Raw genomic sequence first — 26,774 nt, forward strand, 5'->3', positions numbered from 1 at the left:
TGTGGAAACTTCATTTTTCCTTGTGGCTTCTCGATTTTATTGTGTTACTTGTTTCTATTGTTGCTATTTCTTCTAACTTTCTTTTACCGTTTCCTTGCTACCATAATTCCTTTCTTGGTTCCTTCGCTTTCTTTACTACTATACTTTCTATTCTTTTCTATGTTCCCTCTACTACTATAACAGTTTTTTCACTTTTTCTTTATCTAATATATTTTTTTGTTCCTTATTTTACTGCCTCTTAAATTGCTAGACCATAGTTTTTCAAAAATAAAGTTACAAAAAACTATTGTAGCTTTTAAAAGTAACACATTAAACAGTAACTTCTTGTGCTGTTTCTTTTCCACTGAAAAACCTTTTGTTAGAAATAAGTATGTAATGTTACGTATAATAGTAGCATTTTTATTATTTAAAAATGCTAACATACACGTATGATGTACGATAGTTATTTTAAATTTTGCAAGCCCGGATCTCCCTAATATTACAAAAATGATAGAGATGATACTTTTTGTGTATCCAAAATAAAATTAATAACCAGACTCCGTAATATGGAGGAAATATGGCACGATATTTTATGTACATGGCAAAAGCGGAAGTAATGGTGTATCGTGAACTCAGAAGGAGCGTAGATTTTGTTAATAGAGAATGGTAGGCTTTGCATTTAGTGCGACATTGCATTGTATTACTATACTCGTGATAGATGTTGGATTTTAGCTTTATACACATCTACCTAAATGTATCATTATGTTACAAAAGCATGTTGCTACGAGTCGGTTTCCTTTAACGCTATTAGTGGCCACGCCAGTACCACCTTTTGTGTCCTCTTTCAACTGCTTTCTCTCCCCCCCCCCCCCCTCCGACCCATCTTACAATCCACTTCTCTCTTTATTCGAATTGGTATAAATCCACAAAGCTGGAATCGCAACAATCTCTTCGTTCGTTGTACATAATATCACTTCACAGAAACCAGCGAATCATACTTTCTAAATATCTCTGCAACGAGCCGGAGGAAATAGCAGGTTCTGGGCTAGATGCATTATTCGAATGCCTCTTCGCTTTTCAGATCTCGTTTCAACTCTATTTATAAATGTTTCGTTTCATTGTGGACTGTATAGATGTTCTTTAGTAATTGTAATATTTAATAGTTATTTCAAGAAGGATACGTTGGATATTATTTGTTTTCTTCTTTAGGTTTTACGTGATTTATTTTGATAAATATTTTATTTACCCAGGGTTATATAACGTTTAAAGATATTCCTCTCTGAATGTGGGAATTATTTAATGGCCGTAATCTTTAATGTCGAAAGCTGTTATTTAAAGAAAAATGCGATAAGCATTTATTGAGGATTTTTCATTTCATCAATCTTTCATACTACAATAGTATATTTATGCAGTATCCTTTAACGTTCAAGGATACTTGATTTTTCCAGAAACTATTTAATATTTGTAATATTCAATACTCGTAATTAGTTTTAAACAAGAGAATATATCTATATATCCAATAGAATGTATTACATTTGTATAAATCTTTTTTTTCTTTACCAAATCAAAAGTTTTGGTAAATATTCGATACCAACATAGTTTCATATTATTTAAGGATAACAGATACTCGTGTAAGTTATTTTTAATAGATGTAATTTTAAGCGTCTTTAAAATATAAATATATAACTAATACAGTTAAATATTTCATCTTTGAAATTCATTTCAGTTGCTCGAATGAATGTTTGTTTTATGAAAAACTCTAAATCGTCTAAAATTATTTTACTATTGGCGGGACTATCTAAATAATTAAATTTATACAACTAATAATTGCTTTCTGGAAAAGAATGTTTGTGGTTTTTCTAAAAATTGTATTTTTATACCGTGTAACTGCTTTGTGTCCTTTTGTAAAATTTTTCTTCCGACCTGATTAAATTTTTTTGCGAAGATCAGAACATGATAGTATTTGCTTGTGACATCACGGTACAAACTTTTAATGGAACAAAGTTGCAACGGACGTATTTCCTGTAAAATTAAAAAAATATTGGAACTTCCCCTACGTCTTTTCATTATCATGCTACTTTTTCCTATGTTTTTAGGGAATGTTGCGGGAAGATGGACGATGAAATAGCCATTTCTATGCAACCATTTTATCCAATAATGCTGATGTATCGCTTTTAGTCAATAGTAATACTTGTATCGCTAATAATTTACATCATTTGTAATTTTGTTATTCAAACATATTTTATAGAAAATAAGCAAACGTTACGAATAGTTTTGATCAGTAGTGTATCTTTCACACTTATTAATCCAAAAATTTTAGAGCCAAATTCGAAGCTATAATATTAATTATTTTTTCGTAAGTAAACAAAAATTCCATTCGTGAAGAATTTGAGAATTTATTATTTTTATTTTCTTCCTAGTTCGATTTATCCGTAATTTTGTAATTAGAATACATGTAATTATAGTTGAATTCATAATTAGAATAAATATAAGTATAAAGTGTACATTATAACCATTTAAATCGACGATTCAAAATTCTATGCAATATTTCGGTCTTCATAAGTGAACTGTATCTATATCTAGTTACATCTTGCGTTAGTTAGAATTACCAAACTGAATTGCCAATATACTCACATTTGATGTCCAGATTCAGAGGATTGCTCTCCCCGTCGCCTTCTTGGTTGCTGCCAATACACGTATAGATCCCAGCTCTGCTTCGTGTTACGCTTTGCAATACTAGGCTTTGATTACTGATTATGGTTCCTGTCGCTGGATTATGATACAGCGGATTGCCCTGTCGATATAAAATCGTGATCACTATATTCCATCATAGATCGAAAGTATATATAACATTTCGACAAACGACGATGATGAAGAATAACAAAGACGGTGGATCGTTAAAATGTTTCGTGTACGGCACACTGCCTAGAAATCTAGTTTATGTATAGTTCTCTAAGTTCATTCCTATTGTAATTATTGTCTTAATTGACTATGAATAAAAATCTTATCTGATCAGATATCGAAGGAAGTATACTTTTCGGAGATAGAGCAAAATGTTTATGCATTTACGAGAAATTTAAAGGTCCAGTTAAACCATCCGTTTCTTCTGTTCCATTAAATAACATCAAAATCAGGAAATCAACGAAACTGTACTCATCATGCTTTTGTTCTGTGATTTTCTTATGCAAATTGAGGTTACGCGAGCAACATATACGTGTATTTGTTTCCTCGTTCAGCTCACTTCTACAGACGGTGAGAGTAATTTCGAAGTGAACCGTTCACGATGATTGATAGTCTTACGTGAACTTGATGCGCGTGCAGATCGATAGGTACCATTCCATGCATAAATTTGCCGAAAAAATTAGAAAGGATGACTAGAGAAAGGGAGGGGAAAAAAATAAGGCGACGGCTGCTGACAGTTCTTCAATTTCTCAACCGCGCCAACCGATGTATTATGTTCTCCTTTTTCGAGTGTCGGAAATCTCCTTTGAATTTCCTCAAAACACATTGGCACCAGTGGCGGAGATCTTCCGTGCCGGTAGTCGTTCTCGAATCAAACGAAGAATCGACAGACGCGCCTGATATCCTCTTGGCTAGAATGACATCGAGATCTAAAGGCGCTCGAAGAAATATTTATGAAACTCGGATCAACATAATGCAGTACAATGCAATATACCAGACGCAGAGGGACGAGCTTTCGTATTCGTTTAAAATAAACCTTACTAATCCCTCTACGGGTCAGAGGCATGCAGAGACAACAGAAACGATATAATAAAATCGTAAAATCGGTCAGTAGTTAAAGTTTAGAACTTTCGACAAAAGCGTTAAGCAGATTGTTGATGTTATTAGATGTATAAACAGAGAAACGCGTGGATAAATTGTAAGGTAGAAAATATATTTTAATACAGAAGTGTAAGTACAAGTAGGAATATAATTTGAGCTGATCCAAATCCGCACGCTAGCAGTGTTAGCTTATAACTCAAAAACTCTGAAGCCCTCGTCGTTTGTCTACTGTCTATGGTCTGCCTTCGTCGCAGTCTATTGTCTATACGCTGTCGATGGCTTCAGTGCTTGAGAAAATTAAAAAGACCAGATGTAGAGTTTTCTTAGAAGTGGTGACCACTTCAACACAGATTCTGCAATTGATCTAACCGCAGCTAAGAATTATCAATTCTGCGAATAGGTAGATTTACTTCGAAGTACAATGGAGTCTCGATTATTAAAGTCCTGTCTAAGGTCCAAACTTTCAACTGATTAAATAATTAATCAAACTTAAATACACGTACAACGTAACATTATCAAACATAACATTAACATAACATTAACATTCTATGATTTTACTATACGATTTATGAACGTTAATAGAGCTTTCCCTATTATCCGAGGTCAACATCACGTCGGATAATTGAGGTTCTACTGTAATCACATATATACATTATTTATTTCGGCGGTTAAAATAAGAATAATCGAACGACACGAAGTTAATCAAATTTTTTTCTTTTTAATAACTGTGCGAAAAAATGATATTAACGAAGTAGTTTTGCTCTTTCTTGTTGAAATTATTTCCTACTTTCCGTCTGAGGACTGTGGAATTGTTCTACGCTGGCGGAAGAGTAAAGTTACACTTCGCTGGCTAAAATATTCACAATGGAACGTAGTAATGCAAAATATACGATTCTCTTATTGAAGAGACTGGGGCTATGAAACGTAAAGGCGCGTTAAAGAACAGGTGAGATGTACTGTCAGAATGCATTCGCCTTAAAACGCAAACGAAATTAATAATGACAGCTTGCGAGAAAAAGGTAAAAAGCGTAAGAAATCAGGAATGGTTCTTCTTTCTTTCATTTTTTTTTCTTTTAATAGAATATTTTTCGGAAGCTAGTGGTAAATGGAAATTTTGTCAATTGAGAGATGCTGGAAGAATATTTTTGAGTTATTAATCGTAAATGGGATATCGCATCTATGTAACCAATCAGTGATCTGCGGTAGATTGAACGCGTCAATATCAAACAGATTAATATTGAATAGGAAACCCGTTCATTGGTACAACTAATCATTAAACAAATCTCTCGCTGTGATTGCCATAGCTCGATAACAATCACGTCCCACATCGTTGGTTCATCGGATCGGTCACGAACAACGATTGACTTCCCTCAGTTATTTCATTCGTAGAACTTCCAATAGCCTGATAAAGTTTTATCACAGAACCACATACAATTATGTACCGATACTAATACAGCTTTGTTACATGACAGATCAAATATTTTATTGAATAAACGACCAAGAGAGTGACTAATCTTCTAATTTTGATTTTGTCATTTTGTTCATAGTAGTTTCAATAGATTTACGAAGTATTACCACGCAGCCACGTACAATTACGCACCGAAATTCATGAAATTTTGTTAAATAGCAAATAAAATATTTTATTTGTTGGATTTTTTAATTATATACATTATACATGGAAAAGTTTCCAGCCACATAGATCTTACATTGCAAAAGCGACGTTTCGATTAATATTTCTTGATAATTGAGGTAAATAATATAGTGATATAGTTGTTAGTTAATTTACATAGAAAGCATATTTATTTTATAGAAATTGATATTTGTAATTAATCTATGCAATCTCTGTCAAATTTCTGATAATTAGTGTAGAGTTATGGATTATTAGTTAATGTATGTACAAAGTTTATCTGGTATGCACGTATTTATATTTGTAATTAGTCGATATAATCTCTCTTTACAAACTTGATAATTAATGTGTGTTATAAGGTACCTACTAATTTATGTAGAGAGCTTATTTATTCTATGCTTTCTATACTATAAAATTTGTGTAGTAAATTCTACGTCGAAATGAAAACTACATCGTTCTATTTTCGTTTCCGTTAATTCTGCGATTCTGCTTAAGCGAAGTAATTGGCGAATAAAGTAGGATGGCATTGCCACTTACTTGAATAGCTTTTATTATTAATTTGTTACTAGTTTCAGCTACGTAATTACTTAAGGTTCGTTTATTACAATGAATAATACAAAAGTTGAATTCAAGTAATTCAGAAAATAGTTTAAATTAGCTATAAAAGGGAAGAATTTTCTTTAAATCAACAAATACATTTTAATTTCTTCTTGCTAATAACCTATCATCTTTAATCTATATTTACATATATCTATCATGTACTTGTTAGTTACAAAGATAGAATTCAAACACAACTTAAAACCGAAGAAGAAAAATGTAAAAAAAGAAAAAGTTCATTTGACTCTGGAAATTAATTCTAATCATTACTATTCTTTTCTTAATTTATGTCTATTATCTTTAATTATTAATCATCTTTCATTCCTTAACGATAACATAATATGTATCTTAAAATAGATGAAATAAGATTCCTTCGCATATCACCCTAAAGGTAGCATGACATGACAAACTTGAGAAATTTGAAATTTAAGATATTTCTCCAGGAACTTGGTCTATCAATCTAAAGCCAAACCATCTAACGCCTGGCGTAACCTCAAAGTCCCAAGAAAATCGGTGCACATCACTTGCCGCGGTTCCCCCCTGTGAACTTCCTATTAACGATGAACCCCATCAGACTTCACCCCATTTAAGGAGAAGCTTGAAGCGCTTAGGGTTACGTCAACGGTTCCCGAAGCTCGCCGATAAATTTCTTACCGATGCGGAACGTTGGCTATTAGTTCAAAGAACGCTTACACATTGGTTCCCGGTCGGCCCGTATCAGCATGTAAATTTTAAACAGAAACTTCGCATCACAGCTGCGCTAACCCGTCCCCCTTATCTCGTCTTTCGATTAAGGCTTGCTTCTAAATTATCGATTCCGGAACTGCCACGCAATTTCGTTATCCGGCTGTTAGCGAGCGTTCCATCGCTCTCGTTTCCATCGTCGTCGTCGTCGTACATAGAACATATACTATCGATCAACGATTTGGAGTCGACACTTCTTCAATTGTTCTTCTACATTGAATTACTTGTTGATTTTAATATAAATTTGGAACATTTATCAATCATATTATCAAGAATATTATCGTTTACTTAGTTTAATTTTTAATTGTATACGATTACTTATAGCAGATTATGCGTTCATATGAACTCCATTTAGCTGAATCCAGTCAATGTCTGACCGAATGAACTATTGTTGGTTGATTGTATTTATTCGAACGTGAACTTTTATTATATGAATAAAAAATCATAGGTGTGGGAGGAGAATCAATTTTAAAATTTATTTTCATTCGATGTTTTAATTTAAATTTATTTTAATGTATCAGGTGACTTAATAGATGAAAAGGGGTGCGATTGTGGTTGGTTTGAACTTACGTTGTGCCGCCAAGAGACCTTGTAAACCCACGGATTCGACTTGATGTTGCACTCGAAATAAACGTCGATACCCTCGCGGATTGCGCTCAAGTTCAGATTGCTCCCAAGCTCGAGCATAACCACCGGTTCGTCTGAAAGTTTAACCATGTCGTTGTATAAGAAATGGTACAATGTTTTGTTTCGGGCAACTACACCCAGCGCGCGAGTATGTTTTGCGCCTTGGGTGCAGTGTAAGTAAGTAGTTAGAGCGATAGGCAAGAAATAGCATTGTTTTGTTTATGCGTGGAGTTTGCTACTGAGTTAGATCATAAATAGGTGGAAATGATCTGTATTTTAGGTATGGTTGATGGAGATGCTGCAATTTCATTTTTGGGGTATTGGAAAATGTGGTGCATGGGTGTTTTGGGAGTTGTATTCGTTATTAGATTGTTGTTGTTTTCTGTAATTAAAATATATAATTACGTTTTGCTTAGGAGTATTGTTAAATATGGCGTTAATTTATGTGCACTGTAAGATACGAGAAGAGGAGATTGTTTCCTCTTTTAGAATTCAAATGCGTATAAAAAAATGGTTCAACATTGTGGAAATATTATAATAAGAAGATTATATATATTTCAAAGAAATAATTAGCAATTGCAAGCATTGTATAAGTATAATAATATGTGTATAATCTTTTATAATGAGTATATATAATATTAAATGTGTATAAAAAGAGTTTCAGTTATAAGAATTATAATCGTCAATCACTACCGCTAGAAAATATCATTATTTTTATTAATTTATAAAATAATAAAGGGGAGTATATTTTTCTCAAGTATACGCGTATTAACCGGTATATAGTATAGTTTATGAGGTAAGCAATCAGTATATAAGCTTGCATAATAAACCATGTTTACACACCAAACACCTATTTACTATCCATGATTTTCAACACAAGTAGGTTAAATTCCCACTTGTATTTAACGCAATATTGTCTGCTCTAATAACGACAAAATCAATTGTCGCTGTTAATCCTTTCTTGGCTCCAGTTTCCAGGCGATCTGAGATCAGGAAGCTACAATATATCAAACTGGTCTAATGTTTTCCTGTATCATCGCACAATGTTTTTTTGACAACAACACACTCTTCCAAGGAATTGATGTTTCTATTCCACGATTCGATTGATATTTCCTTAACAAAACCTATATACTAATTATCCGTAAATTAGGCGCAACATTAAATTTACAGATTAAATAGAAAATATATTCATATAGTCACATACAATATTACGTATAAACGCTATAACATTTACACATAAATATAGAGTATGTTCGTTTTAAACGTGTACACGTGATTATTTCTGTAAGTATCAGGAGTGTCAAAAAATGTTTGGGATGAAAGTTCTTTGACTTCATAGGGGAAACTTAATAAGATCTCTCGATCTTTTTTTACATTCTTATTTAGAGAGATTAAATGCCAATGTAACTTCTTAAAATGGAATTATACATTCTTTTTATACAGCATTGCATTGAAAAATATAAACATAAAAGCACTGCATTATCTTTCCTTGTCTTTCATACGATAAGCTTCACAAGATTAAAGTCAAAGTATGTTTTAAACTAGTCATTTTTCGACCCTAATACCCTAATATCTTTTTGTAGAGAATTAAAAAATGCATCGAACGATGTATAGAAAATGGCATATAGAAAAAGTGTATAGTGTATATTTCATTTAAAGAAGTTACATCGGCATTGAAATCTCCTTAGATAAGAGTGTAAAAAAAATCGAAATATCTTAATAACTTTCCTCCATGAAGTCAAACAATTTTCATCTGAAACGCTTCTTCACATTTCTGATACTCATATATGTATACATATTTGACATACTCCACATATTATTTAAAAATATTATTTTTTATATTTTGCGTATAAATTTTTGGGTTTCACTGATGCACGTATGAAATATTTAACTGAATATTTGCATAGAAATGTGTTTCACAACAAATGAAATTAAAAGGAGTTAAACAAATTCCAGGATAAATATTAAAAGATAATGTTTGTAATTCTTATTTTCTTTTCTGTATTTCTATTTATAGTACTATATAATTCTCACAGATGTTGACTGAATCATTTGCAAAAACCATCCTTGAATAGTTTTCACGGGTCTAGAATTACGCTTCAAATAATCGTTTGCGCGACAGAATCGTGTGGATGACTTCGTACGATAAAATCTTTTTATTCCAGCAGGACGCATGGAACACGCCTGTAGATTTCGCGACAACCTCTTAAACCGATCTCATAACGAACCGGTCGTTATGCAGACTCGCTATTCCTACCACCATTCCTGGAGATTAACACCGTGATTCTGCTGTCCAATATAAAAGTTTTCCTCGACTAGACAGCGAGCAAAGTGGAAGTAAGAGGACACGAACGTGAAACGAAGAGGGAGAAAAAGAGGAAAGCAGGGATCAGTTCAGCTTCGCGGAAATTAATGGTACATGCCCATCCGTGGCTCAAGATTTTCTCGTTTTCTCGATTTCCTTCCTTTCGTTTTCGTCCAAAACCCTCTTTCTCCTCGTATAAAACTCGTTTTTCCTTTCTCTATCCACCTATTGCTCTATCCCATAAGTTTAAAAGTTCGTTCCACTCGTTCTTCCCATCAAATTTTCTTTGCGCTTCCTTCGTGACTGCTCTTGCTCCTCTTTCTATCTTCTATTCTCATATTCTCTTTCTACTTGCTATTTCTCTCGATTTTTTTTCGTGCTCTATATTATGCAAAAAGGAGTTATCAAAGGAGGAGTATATTATGTATTATGACGAGTATATTTTTGTTGAATTATTTTGCTTTAATATTAATTTATGATTGTGCAAAAGGATTTTAATATGACGTATAGACAATTCCCATATAACACGATATTTCTACAACACGATTTTAATATTTTCAATATAATGCGATATCATACGATATTAAGCAGTATTTTAGTATCTTCAATATTCTAATATGATGAAGATTAGTATTTTGAAAATTTTAACGAGTATGATTAGGTCCGAAAAGTTGATTGACAACGTACTAAATTTTAAAACTTTGTTTTCCAGTGAAATGCTGAAACTTCACTTACCATTTCCTACTTGTGTAGTCTCCATATTATGATCTTCATATATAGATGGTGACTTTGGGTTTGATCAAATTTGCACGTGGTGTACTGGTCAATTCACACAAAGAACCAACCAGTTATTGACTTAGGATCGGGCTTGAATTTAGAATCGCATAGAATGATGAATGCTTGCGATTGCTAACAATAGTTGTTTAGTCACACTTGTTGTGCTACTCTATGTGTTTATAAACTCTATGTATTCTATGCTATGAATTCTGATATGTAACCAAGTAGTGTGTTATTTAAATTTTGAATTCTCATGTTTAATTAAGCAGTGTGCTATTTAAACTCTGAATTCTGCCTGCAGGTACAAAAAAAAGAAAGAAAAATAGAAATTTCCAATGATATGATATTTTCGATATTTCACAATAAAAATAAATTTTGGAAACCATGAGATTTTCAATAAAATAATTCGACATTAAATACTGTAAATTGTAGTGCTGTAGCAAAAATGGCAATGATTCTACTCATAAACCACGCCTTACATCAAGCTTTAACATATTTTCTCCTCCATCCTGCTTTTTCCCAGTTTCTTTTCCTCTTTTTTGCTCATTTACCTACGAAATCCATCATCTCCTCTTTTCTCCTTGAACCACTCTCTTTTTCCATCGATAATCGCGCCAGTTGGTAATTTCAGCGGGCGAGACGGTAACACAGAGACGGGGAGGAGGTTTCAGGTGGCGGGAAGGAGTAAGGAAAAATTTATTCGTTATTGCAGACGCGGGATCTTGCGGCGGAATTAACGGATTTGTTCGGTGGACTCGCATTACGAGAACCGAGGTCGAGTGAAATTATAAGCAAGAACTGGCTGGCGAACGTCGTAAATCGCTATCACGACTGCTGTTTCATAGATTTTTACCCTCTCTTTCTCTTGCTACCAATTTTTTTTCATCCTCTCTATCGTTTTTATTTGTTATTCCTTTCGTCTTTTTTTTCATTTTGCTTTCTCGTTGTTTTTGTTCGTTCGTTCATTGGTTTTTGTTCGAGTTTCAACGACGAAGAAACGATATCGAGCGAACGGTCACGAGGGAGCAGCGGATTTTTTGCGAATAGCGAGAGCGAGATATCGAATGTGAAGTCAATACGCGGGCCTCGACTTGACAAAATTCCAACGGATAAATAAATTCCCCAAACCCTTCTTTTTGCTCGTTTCTCTGACGCCGATGATACACGCGAGTTTTTAATTTCGGTAGGCGAATACGATTTTAACGGCCTTTGAGACGACTCGGCGCTGAAACGCGTGTTAACGGGTGCTCAGAAAAGGTGGCAAAGGAAATAAGGAGCACGAATCGTGTCAAGTAGACGGGGGATATTTGTCATTCGACGGATTAGTAAAAATTTCGCTTTTTTAAATTAAAGGCGCAATATTATATCTTACTATTTGATAGAATTTAATTTTATAATAATTATTTGTTTTTAGTTAAAACTTCATTCTTTAATTAACAGAAGATATATCCATACTTTTCTTTTAGAAGATTATTAAGAAGCTGGATCTTTTTTCAACCTGTAATATAATGTTCTACTTTTTAATAGAATTTAATTTTGCAATAATCATTTGCTTTTTAATTAAAATAATATAAGCTGACAGAATTTTGAATTGAAAGATCTACAGAACATTCAAAACATTTTGTATTATCATCGATTAATTAAATTGACGTTTGCCAACCAACTGAGAAACGAAATGAATATTTTTGTATTAAAATTTAATTTGCGAATCTGTTTCGTCTCTAGGAAGAAGAAAATTAAAAATTTTCTGAATCGGCAGATATTAATATTTACCTGTTAAATCTCGTGCCCCAGAGAAATATCAAATTGTTCTTTCTGTACGTTTTAGACTATTCGTGGATTAAAATAGAAAAGAAATGAGAAGGAATCGAAATAAATGGTCCGAATAGTACATTGGAAATATTCTTTTAAATATTTGGCATCGATATGCTTGTGGTCTAAGCGTTTATGTTTTGTTTATAGCGTGTCCTGGTTGATTGCCAAGAAGCTTGTTCCACTGTAAGATTGTACATCGGGGGAATGGTGTACTGTCATCAGGTTCTTAAGTGGCGTGGGTGTTAGTGGAGCGGAAATTTACAGAAGGATGACTATTCGATGCAGAACAAGGCTATATGAGCGAAAGAAATGTCTAAAAACGGAAGACTCGAATGCGAGAGTACATCGATCGTGGCAATCTAACTGCTTGAGATTCGAAGCACTTTTTACCGTGGTAATAGGATAGATAGCAAAACAATAGAACTCGTGCATTGTCAATAAAAATGGCGAGAAGAACGTCGGAAAATATTACAGATATTCTGCCTTCTAGATATTCCTTTTATTATCATTGTTGATTTCTTTGATCTACTTCGTGCATGTTAAAGGCGATCACTAGTAAAAACTGTTTAATTAGAGATTAAAAATTTCAAGAATGGATGAAATTTTCAATTCGAATTATTGAAACTTTTAATTTCAATTTTTGACATTTGGCATGACTTATAAACATTATCACCGAAATTTGATATTACGTATATTATTCAGTTTCCTCACAATTATTATATTTCATTCTATTATTTTACCTATACAATAACGGATTATATTTCTTTCATTTCCCGACTACGAAATATTATATATCATACCGTACATTCTAAGGTTAATAATTTTCAAAAGCTCTCACGTTTTACTATCGTGTTACCGTTCCTGCATACTGCAGCAACGTTTTCATCGTTCTCTGGCCTGAACTTTCCAGTTGGCGCAGTGTGCGAAGCCTTGAAACAATTAATTAAAATTTTTAATTAATCCAAGTAAACTACGTACCATGGAAAGTTGACTGGAAGAATAGATGACCGTGACGACACGCGTTTCGCATTAGAGTTCCTGGCTTGTCGTCGACGAGACAAATTTCAGAGAAGCTGTTTTCACCACTCGAAACAATTGGTCGTCAATGCGTTGCTCTATCGATTAGGCGAATTAAATTACGCTCCACGACGCGGCGCAATAAATCGGTCATCAACCATATTTCATTTTTATTGGACAGCTATATGGCCGTGTTTCCTCGTAGACTAGACATTGCGAAAACCCGATTGAAGCATTTCCAAATTTTTCCTCGTCGGAAAACCAATCAGACAGATTTCTAGATCTGTCCTGGAAACCGTTGACAAATTTCCCCGTCTCTTTTCTCCCGTTCTACAATTTTACGTAATCAACGCTTGATTTCCTTTGATTCAGTTTTGCTATTATTGGAGCGTTGAATTTGAGATTAGGAAAATTAGGATTAGGCTTATAATTAGGTGTCCAGAATGTATTTTAGTATTTTATGTTTCATTGATGGATTGTGAATATTTATGCAAAATTATATTTTTCTGGACATAATTAAAAATGTTGATTTTCTTAGTTATCAATGTAATTGATAAGTTAGGAATATAATTTAAAGAAACTAAGTTTGTTTAGTTATATTCGTAGTATCAAGTAGGCAATTTAATAAATATGAAGACGAGTACTGTATTTTGATTTGAATCGAAAAAATATACAGTCTATCTGTTTTTATAAGACTAATTCTTCCTACGTCTTTATACAATTTAATTTAGTAAATATTAGTTGACTTTATATGTTGGAATTTTGCAAATACAAGAAGCATAATAGTTAATGCAAGGGGAGTTAAAGAGAATTATTATTTGGCACGATAGTGATTGACGCAGCACGACAGGTCCCTTTCTAGTCTAAAAATTCTATTTTCGCCGCAACCAAACAGAAAATATTCCATTCAAAGCCCAAAAAACACACACAACACCTAGCTCTGAAAATCAGCTGATCGAAACTGTCTTGTTACTCGTCCTATATTTTTCATGGTAGGTGTGTGACCACCACCTGTCGTGGAAGAAAATATCGCCGAGAGTCGTTTACTTCCACTCCCCGTAAATCGTCACTATGAAATTTCAATGAAAAAACACTTACGGTGTATATCGAGCTTCCATCCGTCCTCCATCTCGGAATCCGGGATATCCGGCACGCTGCCGTGGCAGGAGAGGAACTTGCCAGCGTCCTCGATAGTCGGCACAAACGTGAGAATGCTGGTGGTGACGTTGGAGTCGGGGCTCATCTGTGGGATGGCTTTCATGAATTTAAAACAGTTTACCGAACTGGTCTGCCTGATCGTTGAGCTATATCCACGCTAGAAAAAACAAACGCTGGCCGCGAAGCTGATTTAGGGAAGTCGAAGCTGACAGACGCCGGAAGTCGAACCCCCAGGGAACGAAAGTGCAAAAAAGAATGAGAGAGAGAAAAAGTGTGTGTGTGCGTGTGTGTGTGTGTGTGTGCGTGTGTGCGTGTGTGCGTGTGTGCGTGTGTGCGTGTGTGCGTGTGTGTGTGAAAGAGAGAGAGAGAGAAATTACGTTGAGTTTCTTGAAGACGAGAGCATGTTTTTTTCATAGTGTAATTAAAATCCTTTGGCCTCGAATCTGGAAACTCCAATGTGTTGCATCGGACGTCTTCCTGGATCTCCTTTTGTGTTTAACGTTTTAGGTGATGGTATAATGGGAATTTTTATAAGAGAAAAATATTGCTCGGTTTGGATGATTCGAAGATAGCGAAAGGAGTGTTTGTTAAGTTTTGGATGGCATTGAAGTATATTTGTATATTTACAATGAGTCGTGAAAGTATTTGAACAGTTACCGTAGGAAAGTTATATTTATATATTGTTATGTAATGTAATATGTTATGTAAAACACTTTAAAATTTCACTGGTACAGTAATGGAATACGACTGTCATGATTATATTGGTAAAATTTGGAACAATGTGAAAATGTATATAGAAATCACAAGATATTTATTGCACAAACATATTCAGAAAAAAATTAGTATATGGCATCATAGTCGTCTTAAGCATATAATAAATGTGAAAGATTATTCCAACGAATATTAAGGTTTATTAATGTAATGAACAATTGATTGCTTCGAATCTTTCGTCGTCTCTGTATCTGTGAAATATATACTTGCACTAAGTACGTTGTAGCTTCTATACAAATTTTCAGATTTATTTCAAACTTTTCCAATATAATCATGACACATGTTATATGTTGATACATGTTGATAGATATTGCGTTCCATTATAATAATTTTCTAAAATATTCCGTATAATATACATAATGTATTTATAAAAATTTCCTACAAGTGTTTGATTATTTTTTAAGTACAACTATGATGTTTTGTAGCCATTGACGAGATTAGTATCGTTAGATGATGATACGATAATAAATTTAATATTTACATACTCGCGCTCTCTCCCTCTCTCTCTCTCTTTCTCTTTCTCTTTCTTTCTTTCTCTCCCTTTTCACTATAATTATTTCCTAAATTTTATCACACCTTGAAAATGTTAATTTTACCGTCTGTCTGGCGTTCCTCAGCATCAAACTTCCTTTCGACCACGTGATCTTCGGATTTGGTCTCGCTCCAACTATCTCACAGCCGATCTCGTACGTGGTGCCTGCGCTAAATGGACGATTCTCTCCTTGCATGCGGACCCACAATGGTTTCACTGAAACACGCATACCATCCATTAGCCCTCCTTGTTCGAAAGAACTATCAGTTGCAGGCAAGATTCCGCTGCGTTTATGAAACCTGTCGAGTGTTTGAGTAATCATTTCGAATGGTTCCATGGTTAATGGAAACCATTTAGCGAAAGTTTCCAATATGGAACACGGTTTTAGCAGCCTCCGTTGTTCAATTATTTGCTAAACATTTGTCTTCTGATGGAGAAGCAGGATCGAATCTCTGTTTCATTAAGAGCAGTTTAAACACTATTCTAATTTTTTTTTTGCTAGAAATTGGTTCGATGACGAAATTGACTTTCGCTCGAAATTCTGATTGCTGTGGTGGAATAATAAGCGTAGTGGATGTTCTTTTTGCAGCGTTTTGCTTTCTTTTTAGGAGATTGGATTTTGTATGGGTGGTGGATGGAAATGTGTGTTTTCAGGTTTACGGTTCCTGTTTTCATTTGTTTTGGCACTGTGAATGGCGCATGTTATTGTGTACATTCATAGAGGTGAATTATTTACTCTTATTAATTCTTTACTCTAGATTGTTGTATTTTTTTGTATCATGTCGAATCTTGTTTCTTTGTATCGTTGTATTAAGTTTTAGAAGTGAAATGGCAGGGGAATAAGTGGAATTGAAATGTCATGTAATTAAGAAACCAGATATGACAAATTTTCAAGTGTTCCTTCTAAAAGATTCATCTGACAGAAACCACATTTTGCATACTTAATCTGGAAGAATAGAGTCAAGTTTTTCTTCACTACTAGAAAATGGTTACATAATTTTGATTTTTTCAATCTACCCTAATGGGTCAGTTTGTTGTTGAGTGCCGAAGCGTGCAGACGTGTGTCCAGTGTCCTGTGAAGTTCACAAATCAACACCTGACGCCCATCTGTCGAAAGCGAATCTAACAAACCTAGTCAAGTGTTCGCGAACGTGCTAATAGAAAATCCAATGCTACTAATCTCTGACCCGAATCACAGCCTCTCGATTAATTACTTCAAATTTAATTAACTAGCTCCGATGATGGCCCAATCATCTCAAACGGGCTCTCCGGAGCTAAGTTATAACAGTGCCGCCCTTCCTCCCCCGTGGCAAAGGGGTAATACATCCCTCTTTGCAAACGACCCGCGCAGGAAAAAACTCAAGCTGCAAGCATTCATGACGAATGTGAGCAAGAGTCAAACTAATCCACCAGCTATCCAAGTGACCACCCACAACAGGTTCGCGATACTGGAGACAACAGAAGACTCTATGGACATAACTGAAGCGGTAAATAGACAACATACCCAAAAAACTCCTCCTCCCCGGCCAATCTTCATTGACGATGTCACTGACATTCAAACAATGACAAGGACTATCGAAAAAGATGTCAGCAAGGAGGACTATAAATTGAAAATTAGTAACAACCGTGTAAAAATTCTGCCGACCAACCCAAACGCCTATAGAAAATTAACAAAGTTGTTAAAAACCCTTAATGCCAACTTCCACACTTACCAGCTCAAGCAAGAAAGACCATTTCATGTGGTGCTACGCAATATTCAACACTCAGCCAATCTTTCGCTGTTGATTGCCTTAGCGTGCAGATGTGTCTCTAGTGTCCAGTAAAGTTCGAAAGCAACACGTGTCACCCAACCGTCGAAAGTGAACACAGCTCTTATCCTCCCAAGTGTTTCCTATCCGTCAGGGAGAATAAAATCCTACGCACCTAACCCCAACCCGAACCTTGCCTCATAGCCTCACGACTAGTTATTCATATTGAAATAGCTAGCTCGATGATGGCCCAGCAATCACGACCACGCTCGCCTGTGCAAACACACAACTACCTCGCGCTACCCCCTCCGTGGCAGAAGTGCAGCAAATCCCCCCGTACCAACGACGCCAATAAGGCGAAAAAACGCAAAATTGAACCATCAAACACAAACTCGAACGAACAGCCATCAACACAAATTAACACTCACAACAGGTTCGCAGTATTAGAATCCTCAAGCGACGCCATGGAAATCGCAGACCCGCCGTCAAAACATCACGCACAGAGAAGCCCCCCTACCCCACCAATATTTGTTAATGATGTCATCGACATCCAGGCAATGATCAAGTCCTTAGAGAGAGATATCTCCAAGGAGGACTACAACCTGAAGATAACCAACAACCAAGTAAAAATCCTGCCGACGAATCCAGAAGCCTACAGGAAGCTCACCAAGACACTTAGGGCCCTGAACGCCAATTTCCACACCTACCAACTCAAAGAAGAAAGACCTTTTCGGGTGGTGCTACGAAACATCCACCACTCCGCAGACATCGACGAACTAAAAATAGAACTATCGAAACTCGGCCACGAAGTCATCAATGTCAGCAACATAAGGCATAGAGTCACGAAAGACCCGCTATCCCTATTTTTTATCGACTTAAAACAGAAACCCAACAACAAGGAAATCTACAACATCAGTCGCCTAATGAACGCCATCGTAAAATTCGAACCACCGCAAATCAAAAAGGAGATAGTACAATGCAAAAGGTGCCAAAGATACGGGCACACGCAGAAATACTGCAACCATACCTTCCGCTGCGTCAAATGTGCAGGTACACACCCCACCGACCAGTGCAGGAAATCACCGGAAACCCCAGCGAAGTGCATCCACTGTCAAGGTGACCATCCTGCCAACTACAAAGGCTGCTCAGCCTACAAAACTCTGTACTCAAACAAGTACCCCAAACTTAGAACAAAAGAGGTAACCTACCAAACACCCAGCTCGCCGAAACTCACCTTTACCCCAATCCCTCCAACCAATCAAACACCCAGCCCTACCAAACTCACCACTCCCTCAACCTCCTATGCCCAAGCGGTACAAGGCACTCGAAATACACCAAATAGCCACAGGGATCCTCCTCAAAATAGTGCCCCCAACTCACCTAACACAGACAACGTCTCTAGGCTTGAAAAGCTAATAGAGAAACAATCAGAGCAAATAAACAATTTGCTACCGCTACTAACACTCATCATGGATAAATTAATACGCCCCGACGCAAAATAAAACCAAGACGCATAGCTCTGTGGAATGCCAACGGTCTAGCGCAACGCAAATTTGAACTAGAACTCTTCCTAAAACACCAGCAAATCGACATAATGCTCATATCTGAAACCCACTTCACCGACAAAAACTACCTGAACATAAACGGATACAAGTTCTACCATACTCAACACCCCAGCGGAAAGGCCCACGGCGGCACCGGAATCATAATCAAATTAAACATTAAGCACTACGAACTTCCACCATTCCAGAAAAACTACCTCCAAGCAACAAACGTAGCAATAGAAGACTGTCATGGTACAATCACCACTTCAGCTGTATACTGCCCTCCCAGAAACTCCATCATCAAAGAAGACTTTGATAACTTCCTGGACACCCTGGGCAATAGATTTATAGCTGGAGGAGACTACAACGCCAAACACACCCAATGGGACAGCAGACTGGTTACAGTAAGGGGCAAAAACCTCTTCAACAGCATAATAACCAACAACCTCAACTACCTTACCACATACGAACCCACATACTGGCCCACCCACACAAACAAAAAATCCGATCTTCTTGATTTCCTCATAACTAAAAATATCTCTTCAAGACACGTCCAAATCAATTCCTCGGCTGATCTCTTCTCTGAACATTCCCCCGTAATAGTAACAGTCAGTTCAACTATCATCGAGAATACACCTAATGGCTCCATTCATAACCAACACACCAACTGGCAGCTCTTTAGAGAAGTCTTTACCCACACAATTCCAGCCTCAACTTCACCAAAAACCAATGAAGAAATCGAAGCAGCCACGGAATATCTAAACACGAGCATAATAAACGCTATCCGCTTCTCCACACCGGCAAAAACGTCCATCAGCAAACACGAATATCCCCAGTACACATTAAAAAAAATAGCAGAAAAACGTAGATTAAGAAGAATATGGCAGACCCATAGAACACCGGAAGACAAACGCAAACTAAACAACGCAACTAGAAAACTAACCAAAACCATAAAAAACTACAATAATGACTGTTTTCACAAATATCTCGCCAGCTTGTCCCCCACAGCCGACTCCAACTACTCACTATGGAAGGCCTCCAGGAAACTCACGCGTCCCCCACAAATAATACCTCCAATCCGCCGCCCGCAAGGTGGATGGGCGCGTAGCCCCATAGAAAAAGCCAACCTGTTCGCTAACTACCTATCCAACGTCTTTAAACCTTATTCCTCCAATACCACTCCGGAAATAACAGAATACCTGCACTCTCCCTTCCAAATGTCTCCCCCTATTTAACCTTTCACTTCTCTAGAGGTTACAGAATTAATCCATCGTCTAAATCGCAGGAAAGCATCGGGGCAGGACCAAATAAGTAATAAAGCAATCGAGGAACTTCCCGTAAAAGGGATTGCACTCATCTCTTCAATCTTTAACGCAATTCTTCGTTATCGATACTATCCCACAACCTGGAAAACGTCACTGATTACGCTCATCCCTAAACTCACAGTTCCGCTTGTGCAGGCGACCTAAAGGGACGTGCGGGACAGTGCTCCAGTGAAAGTGCGGCAAGAGAGAAGAGAAAGCAGCAAAGTAATCGCCCATCGCCAAAACGTGGAAACATGCAGATTCCACCAATAAGAATAACTAACAAAGGAGAAACATACTTTCTAAATAGAGCTATAGGCTCCACAGAGGCAGAAACAAAAGAAGTTAACATGAAAATATCACAAGCCAATGACGGGAACAATGAACCAACACACCAAGAAGAAAGCTGGACGGTGGCAACTTCCAGCAAAAAACGCAAAGCAACCCCGTTCACAAGCGGGAGGAAAACTGAAATACCAGAAAAAAACAATGGCTGCAGGATATCAAACTGAGTAATTCATTTAGCGCACTGCCAGAAGTGACAGCAATGGACCCAACGGAAAGTCCGACAACCCGCATTGCTAAACCACTGCCAATATACATTGATGCGAAGATAATAGACCCTCTCATTGAACTGATAAACAACACGACAGGGAAAGATAACTATGTTATCAAACAGATAAGAATAGACCAGGTGAAAGTGCAAACGAACACCCCAGACACATTCAGGAAAATGACAAAATCACTAAAGGAAAAAAATGCTGGGTATCGCATCTATCAGCTTAAAGCCGACAAAAGTTACAAAGCAGTAATCAGGGGATTACACCCTGTTACGCCGCGCAACACATCTGCACGCCCTCCCGCGCGGCGTGACAGCCAACGATTTACGTGCCGTCCTTCGAACCCTCCATAGGCCTAAGGACCCACCATAAAGTTGAAATCCTAACTGCATTGTTCGCACATATGATTTAAGTCAATCTGTTGCCCGAAAAGACTTTCTAATTCTAGAAATGTTTTCGGCCGGTTTTTAGAAAGGTCCTTGGGTTTATTACGTGCTCTTAAGAATTACGGAGAAGGCGGGTAGTAGCCTAACGAAACAAGCGGAGATCTACCTAGTGGAAAATTTGAGTTTCCCTATAAACAATGTCGCCGAGGACCCAAGTTGGTAGGAGGCTTCTTTCTCCTCTCTTCCTTCCTAACATTGGTCATAACCAATCGACATCGCGGATCATTGCCCTCACTTTGCTAACTAAAAATGTAAGCAACGAATCCGCGTTCTTCGTTCAAATGGCACACCCATACCGAGCTTTCCTCCGTACTCACATCAGACTAAAACTTCAGAGTTAGTTCGTCTCTCACGGTACCTAGAGTTCCTATAACCCGTATAGCTCTCACCGTTCCTATATCTCTAAGAGAGTTCCATCGTCTCTCACGGTGCCTAGAGTTCCTATATCTCTGAGAGTATTCCTTCAGCTCTCACGGTGCCTAGAGTTCCTGCAATCCCTATAACTCTCACCGTTCCTATATCTCTCAGAGTTTTCCTACAACTCTCAAAGTGCCTACAAGGCCTAGAGTCTCCTAAGGCTCTCACATTATGCAGAAGTCCGGCAGCTCCTACAGCTCTCGCGGGCCTAGAGCTCCTATAGCTCTCACTCTCTCATCTAAGAATAATCCTTTTCTTCGTTACCTGCATCTTAATCAACGGCGTTACTATTTTGTGTGATTGTACAAAGTGTTGGAAATATACATTTTTATAACTCCGTAACTCCCAGTGTTATACCACAACAACTACCCCTATTATCCTAACCGAAATAAGGGGATCGAACTATTCATGGTGTCGATTATTCTAATCGTAACGGGAATTTACGACTTCCGTTGACGCGTATTCTAACGACCGCGTCTCCCCGCGATAGCTCGAAAATACACACCCAAAAACAAACACCGACAACGAGGGCTAGCAAAAGTAGGACACCAGGTAAGGTCAATAAGCAACATAAACAAGTATGATACCAAACAACCATTACCGCTATTTTTAATTGAGCTAAAACCAATAATAAAGACATATATGATATAATAAAATTACTAAACACAATAGTAAAAGTGGAGCCACCTAGACATAAAAAAGATATCCCGCAATGCATATGGTGTCAGCAATACGGACACACAAAAAATTATTGCAATAAAAGCCTGGCATGTGATAAATGCGCAAAAAACCATTTAACAATACACTGCCCATCCATGGGAAAAATAGAGGAAGTTAGATGCTTTAACTGTAACGGAAACCACCCAGCCAGCTATAAAGGGTGTGAAGTCAGGAAACAAATACAACGCAAACTGTTTCCGCCGCTACGAAACAGGACATACTCTAACATACAAGTGCAACAGGACAGCACAAAATCCGAGACAATACCAAATACACAGCACGCAATAAACACTAATCACATCAGCACCAATACCTTTGGTAGTCGAAGCTACGCGCAAGTAATCGGCCAATCGCCACCCTCTGACAACCAATATCACAACAACACTGGCAACGACACAGCAGAAATCAAGGAACTTCTCAAACAATCCATCAAGAACACCGAAATGCTAACCAGAATGATAAGCGAACAAAACGCAGTTCTCAGACAGCAATCGCAACAAATCACAGTCATGCTACAAATGCTTACAAACGTGCTAAGCAAAAAATAAAAACGGACACGTTGAAAATAACAGCCTGGAACTCAAACGGCCTACAACAAAGAGCCCTTGAAATTAAAACATTCATATATAATAACAATATACACATACTACTTGTCTCAGAAACACACTTCATTCCAAAAAGCTACATGAAAATACCATACTACACCATATATGGTACCAAACACCTCTCAGGAAAAGCGCACGGAGGGACCGCAGTGATAGTCAGAAACGATATCAAACATTATTTACACAGCCAAGTTAATAAGGAATATATACAAGCAACCACTGTTACAGTTCAAACCAGCAGCAACTACTTCCAGTTGTCAGCAGTATATGTGCCTCTGCGACACAAAATAACATCACAAATGTGGGGTCAGATCCGCCTGGGAAGGCGACCTAAACGGACGTGCGAAACAGTGCTCCAGTGAAAGTGCGGAAAGAGGGAAGAGAAAGGGACAAAGTAAACGCCCGTCGACAAAACGTGGAATCGTGCAGATTCCACCAATAAAAATAGTTAATTCAGGTGAAACATATTTCATAAATAAAGCTACAGACTCTACATATGTAAAGAAAAAAGACGATATTATGGAAACAACACAATCCGACGGGGAGTAAAACATACCAATACACCAGGAAGAAAGCTGGACGGTGGCAACCTCCAGCAAAAAACGGAAGGTAACCCCGCTCGCAAGCGCGAGGAAAATTGATACATTTGAAAAAAAACAATGGCTACAAGATATCAAGCTTCATAATCCATTCAGCGCACTGCCAGAAGAGGCAGCAACGGACCCAACGGAAAGTCCGACAAACCGCATTCCCAAACCACCACCTATATACATAGATGAGAAAATAATTGACCCCCTCATCGAACTACTAAACAACACCGCAGGGAAAGACAACTATGTCATCAAACAGATAAAAATAGACCAGGTGAAAGTGCAAACCAACACCCCAAAAATATTCAGAAAAATTACAAGATCACTAAAGGAAAAAACGCAGCGTATCACACTTTTCAACTTAAAACTGACAAAAGCTACAAAGCAGTAATCAGGGGACTACACCCAAAAACAAATACCGGAAAAATAAGTGAAGAACTGGCAAAAATCGGACACCAGGTAAGGACAATTAATAACATTAACAAATACGATACCAAACAACCATTACCGCTATCCCTAGTTGAACTAGAACCTAGAAACAACAACAAAGAAATATACGATATAGAAAAATTACTAAACACAATAGTAAAAGTGGAGCCACCTAGACATAAAAGAGAAATCCCACAATGCATAAGGTGCCAACAATACGGACACACTAAAAACTATTGCAATAGAACCCCGGCATACATTAAATGCGTAAAAAGTCATCTTACGATACACTGCCCATCCACGGGAAAAATAGAGGAGGTTAAATGCTACAACTGCAACGGAAAACACCCAGCCAGTTACAAAGGTTGCAAAGCTAGAAAACAATTACAACGCAAACTGTTCCCGTCCCTACGAAGCAGGACAATCACTAAGACACAAGCCCAACAGGACAGCACAAAACCCGAAATAATACCAAATACAGAGCAAGCAACAAACTCCAAACCCATCAGCACCAACACCACTGGTAGTCTAAGCTACGCTCAAGTAACCAGCCAATCGACACCTACAGACAACCAATACCACAGCAATAGTAACAATGACACTGCAGAAATCAAAGAACTGCACAAACAATCCATAAAGAACACTGAAATGCTAACCAGAATGATAAGCGAACAAAACGCAGTACTCAGACAGCAAACCCAAAAAATCACAATCATGCTACAACTAATTACAAACGTGCTAAGCAAAAAATAAAAACGGACACTCTAAAAATAGCAGCCTGGAACTCAAACGGCCTACAACAACGGGCCCTCGAAATTAAAGCATTCATATACAATAACAATATAGACATACTACTTGTCTCAGAAATACACTTCATTACAAAAAGCTACTTGAAAATACCATACTACACAATATATGATACCAAACACTCCTCAGGAAAAGCTCACGGAGGGACAGCAGTGATAGTCAGAAACGATATCAAACATTATCTACACAGCCAAGTTAACAAAGAATATTTACAAGCAACCATTGTTACAGTTCAAACTAGCTGCAACTACTTCCAGTTGTCAGCAGTATATGTGCCTCCGCGACACAAAATAACATCACAAATGTGGGAAGAATACTTCCAGGACCTAGGGGACAAGTACATCGCAGCGGGATACTACAACTCAAAGCACACGCTATGGGGGTCAAGAAACATTACACCTCGAGGCAGAACACTGGAAAAATACATTAGAAATAATAACCTCAATATATTATCCACAGGAACACCGACACATTGGCAGACTTACCTGAACAAAAAACCAGATCTTCTGGACCTTGCAATTACAAGGGGACTAAACACAAATAAACTAAAAATAACACCCAACCTCGAGCTCAGCTCCGATCATACACCCATAATAATTGAATACAGAAACAAACCAATACTTTATAACAAACCAGAAACATTATGCAAATAAATAAAACCACCAAATGGCAAACTTTCAAAGAAATAATAAAAAGCAAAATAAACTGCAACATCCCGTTGAAAACTCCTGAACACATAGAACAGGCAGTAGCAACATTGACAGCAACTATTCAAGAACCAGCAAAGACAACCACTACACCCAAATCAACCAGCAGACAAGCAATAACAATTCCGCAAAAAATACTCGACAAAATTAGAAAAAAAAGAAAAGCGAAAGCAAAATGGCAAAAACATAGAACTCGAGAAAACAAAAAACACTTAAACAAACTTGCAAAGGAAATAAAAAACAAAATAAAGGAGCACAAAGATAACGAATTCGCAAAGTTGATAGGGACACTCTCCACACACGAGAACACCAACTATTCACTATGGAAAGCCACGAAAAAAATAAGGAAGCCAATAATACCCGTCCCGGCAATCAGAAAAGCAGATAACACATGAGCAAGAAGCAACGAAGAACAAGCTGAAGAATTCTCCAACCACCTCTGCAACACATTAACACCACACATTATCAACAACAGCAACCTCAAAAGTCATACGGAGGAGGACCCACAAACCACTATTACCACAACCGACAAGGAATACACCATACCTAAAACATCAGCACAAGAAATTAGAAACATAATTGATAAAACAAAAAACAACAAAGCGCCAGGAATCGACCTAATCAATGGTAAAATCTTGAAAAACCTTCTGCCAAAAGCAATAAGACTAATGACAATAATATTCAATGCAATTCTAAGAATTCAATACTTCCCCAAACCATGGAAATTAGCACAGATCAAAATGTTACATAAACCAGGCAAAGACCCGCACCAAACTGCATCTTACAAACCAATATCACTGCTTCCAGTATTTTCCAAAATACTGGAAAAAATAATATATTGCCGGATAAAAACAATAATACAGACAAAAAAACTAATACAGGATCACCAATTTGGTTTCAGAAACAAACACTCCACGATGGAGCAAATGCACAGGTTTATCAACGAAATAATAATAGCACTAGAAAACAAGGAATACTGCACAGCCCTCTTTATGGACATAGAGAAAGCATTTGACAAAATTAACCATGAAATCCTACTACAAACAATTAGGAAACAATTCCTGGAGCAAATACACCAATTAATAAAATCCTACCTAAGCAGCAGAACATTCGTAATAAAAATCAAGGACACACATTCTGAAGTTAAAGACATCAAGGCAGGGGT

At 37.0% G+C, this 26,774-nt stretch overlaps 1 protein-coding gene across 6 annotated transcripts in view; it reads right to left on the reverse strand.

Annotated features, from left to right (window-relative positions):
* The window catches only part of LOC126922040 (hemicentin-2-like), a 568,705-nt gene that overhangs the window by 54,041 nt on the left and 487,890 nt on the right, over positions 1-26,774 (reverse strand). For all 6 annotated transcript variants that reach the window (XR_007712641.1, XM_050734213.1, XM_050734214.1 and 3 more), the window contains 4 exons: positions 15,797-15,948; positions 14,370-14,514; positions 7,301-7,431; positions 2,614-2,773 (listed from right to left, as the gene is read on the reverse strand). Coding sequence is in view for 5 of the 6 variants with exons in the window: in XM_050734213.1 (XP_050590170.1) it covers positions 2,614-2,773; positions 7,301-7,431; positions 14,370-14,514; positions 15,797-15,948 (588 nt within the window). In the remaining variant the exon portion in view is untranslated. The remainder of the gene's footprint in view (positions 1-2,613; positions 2,774-7,300; positions 7,432-14,369; positions 14,515-15,796; positions 15,949-26,774) is intronic.

Source organism: Bombus affinis, chromosome 11 (genome assembly GCF_024516045.1).
Source record: "Bombus affinis isolate iyBomAffi1 chromosome 11, iyBomAffi1.2, whole genome shotgun sequence".
In the NCBI taxonomy this organism is placed as follows: Eukaryota; Metazoa; Arthropoda; class Insecta; order Hymenoptera; family Apidae; genus Bombus; species Bombus affinis.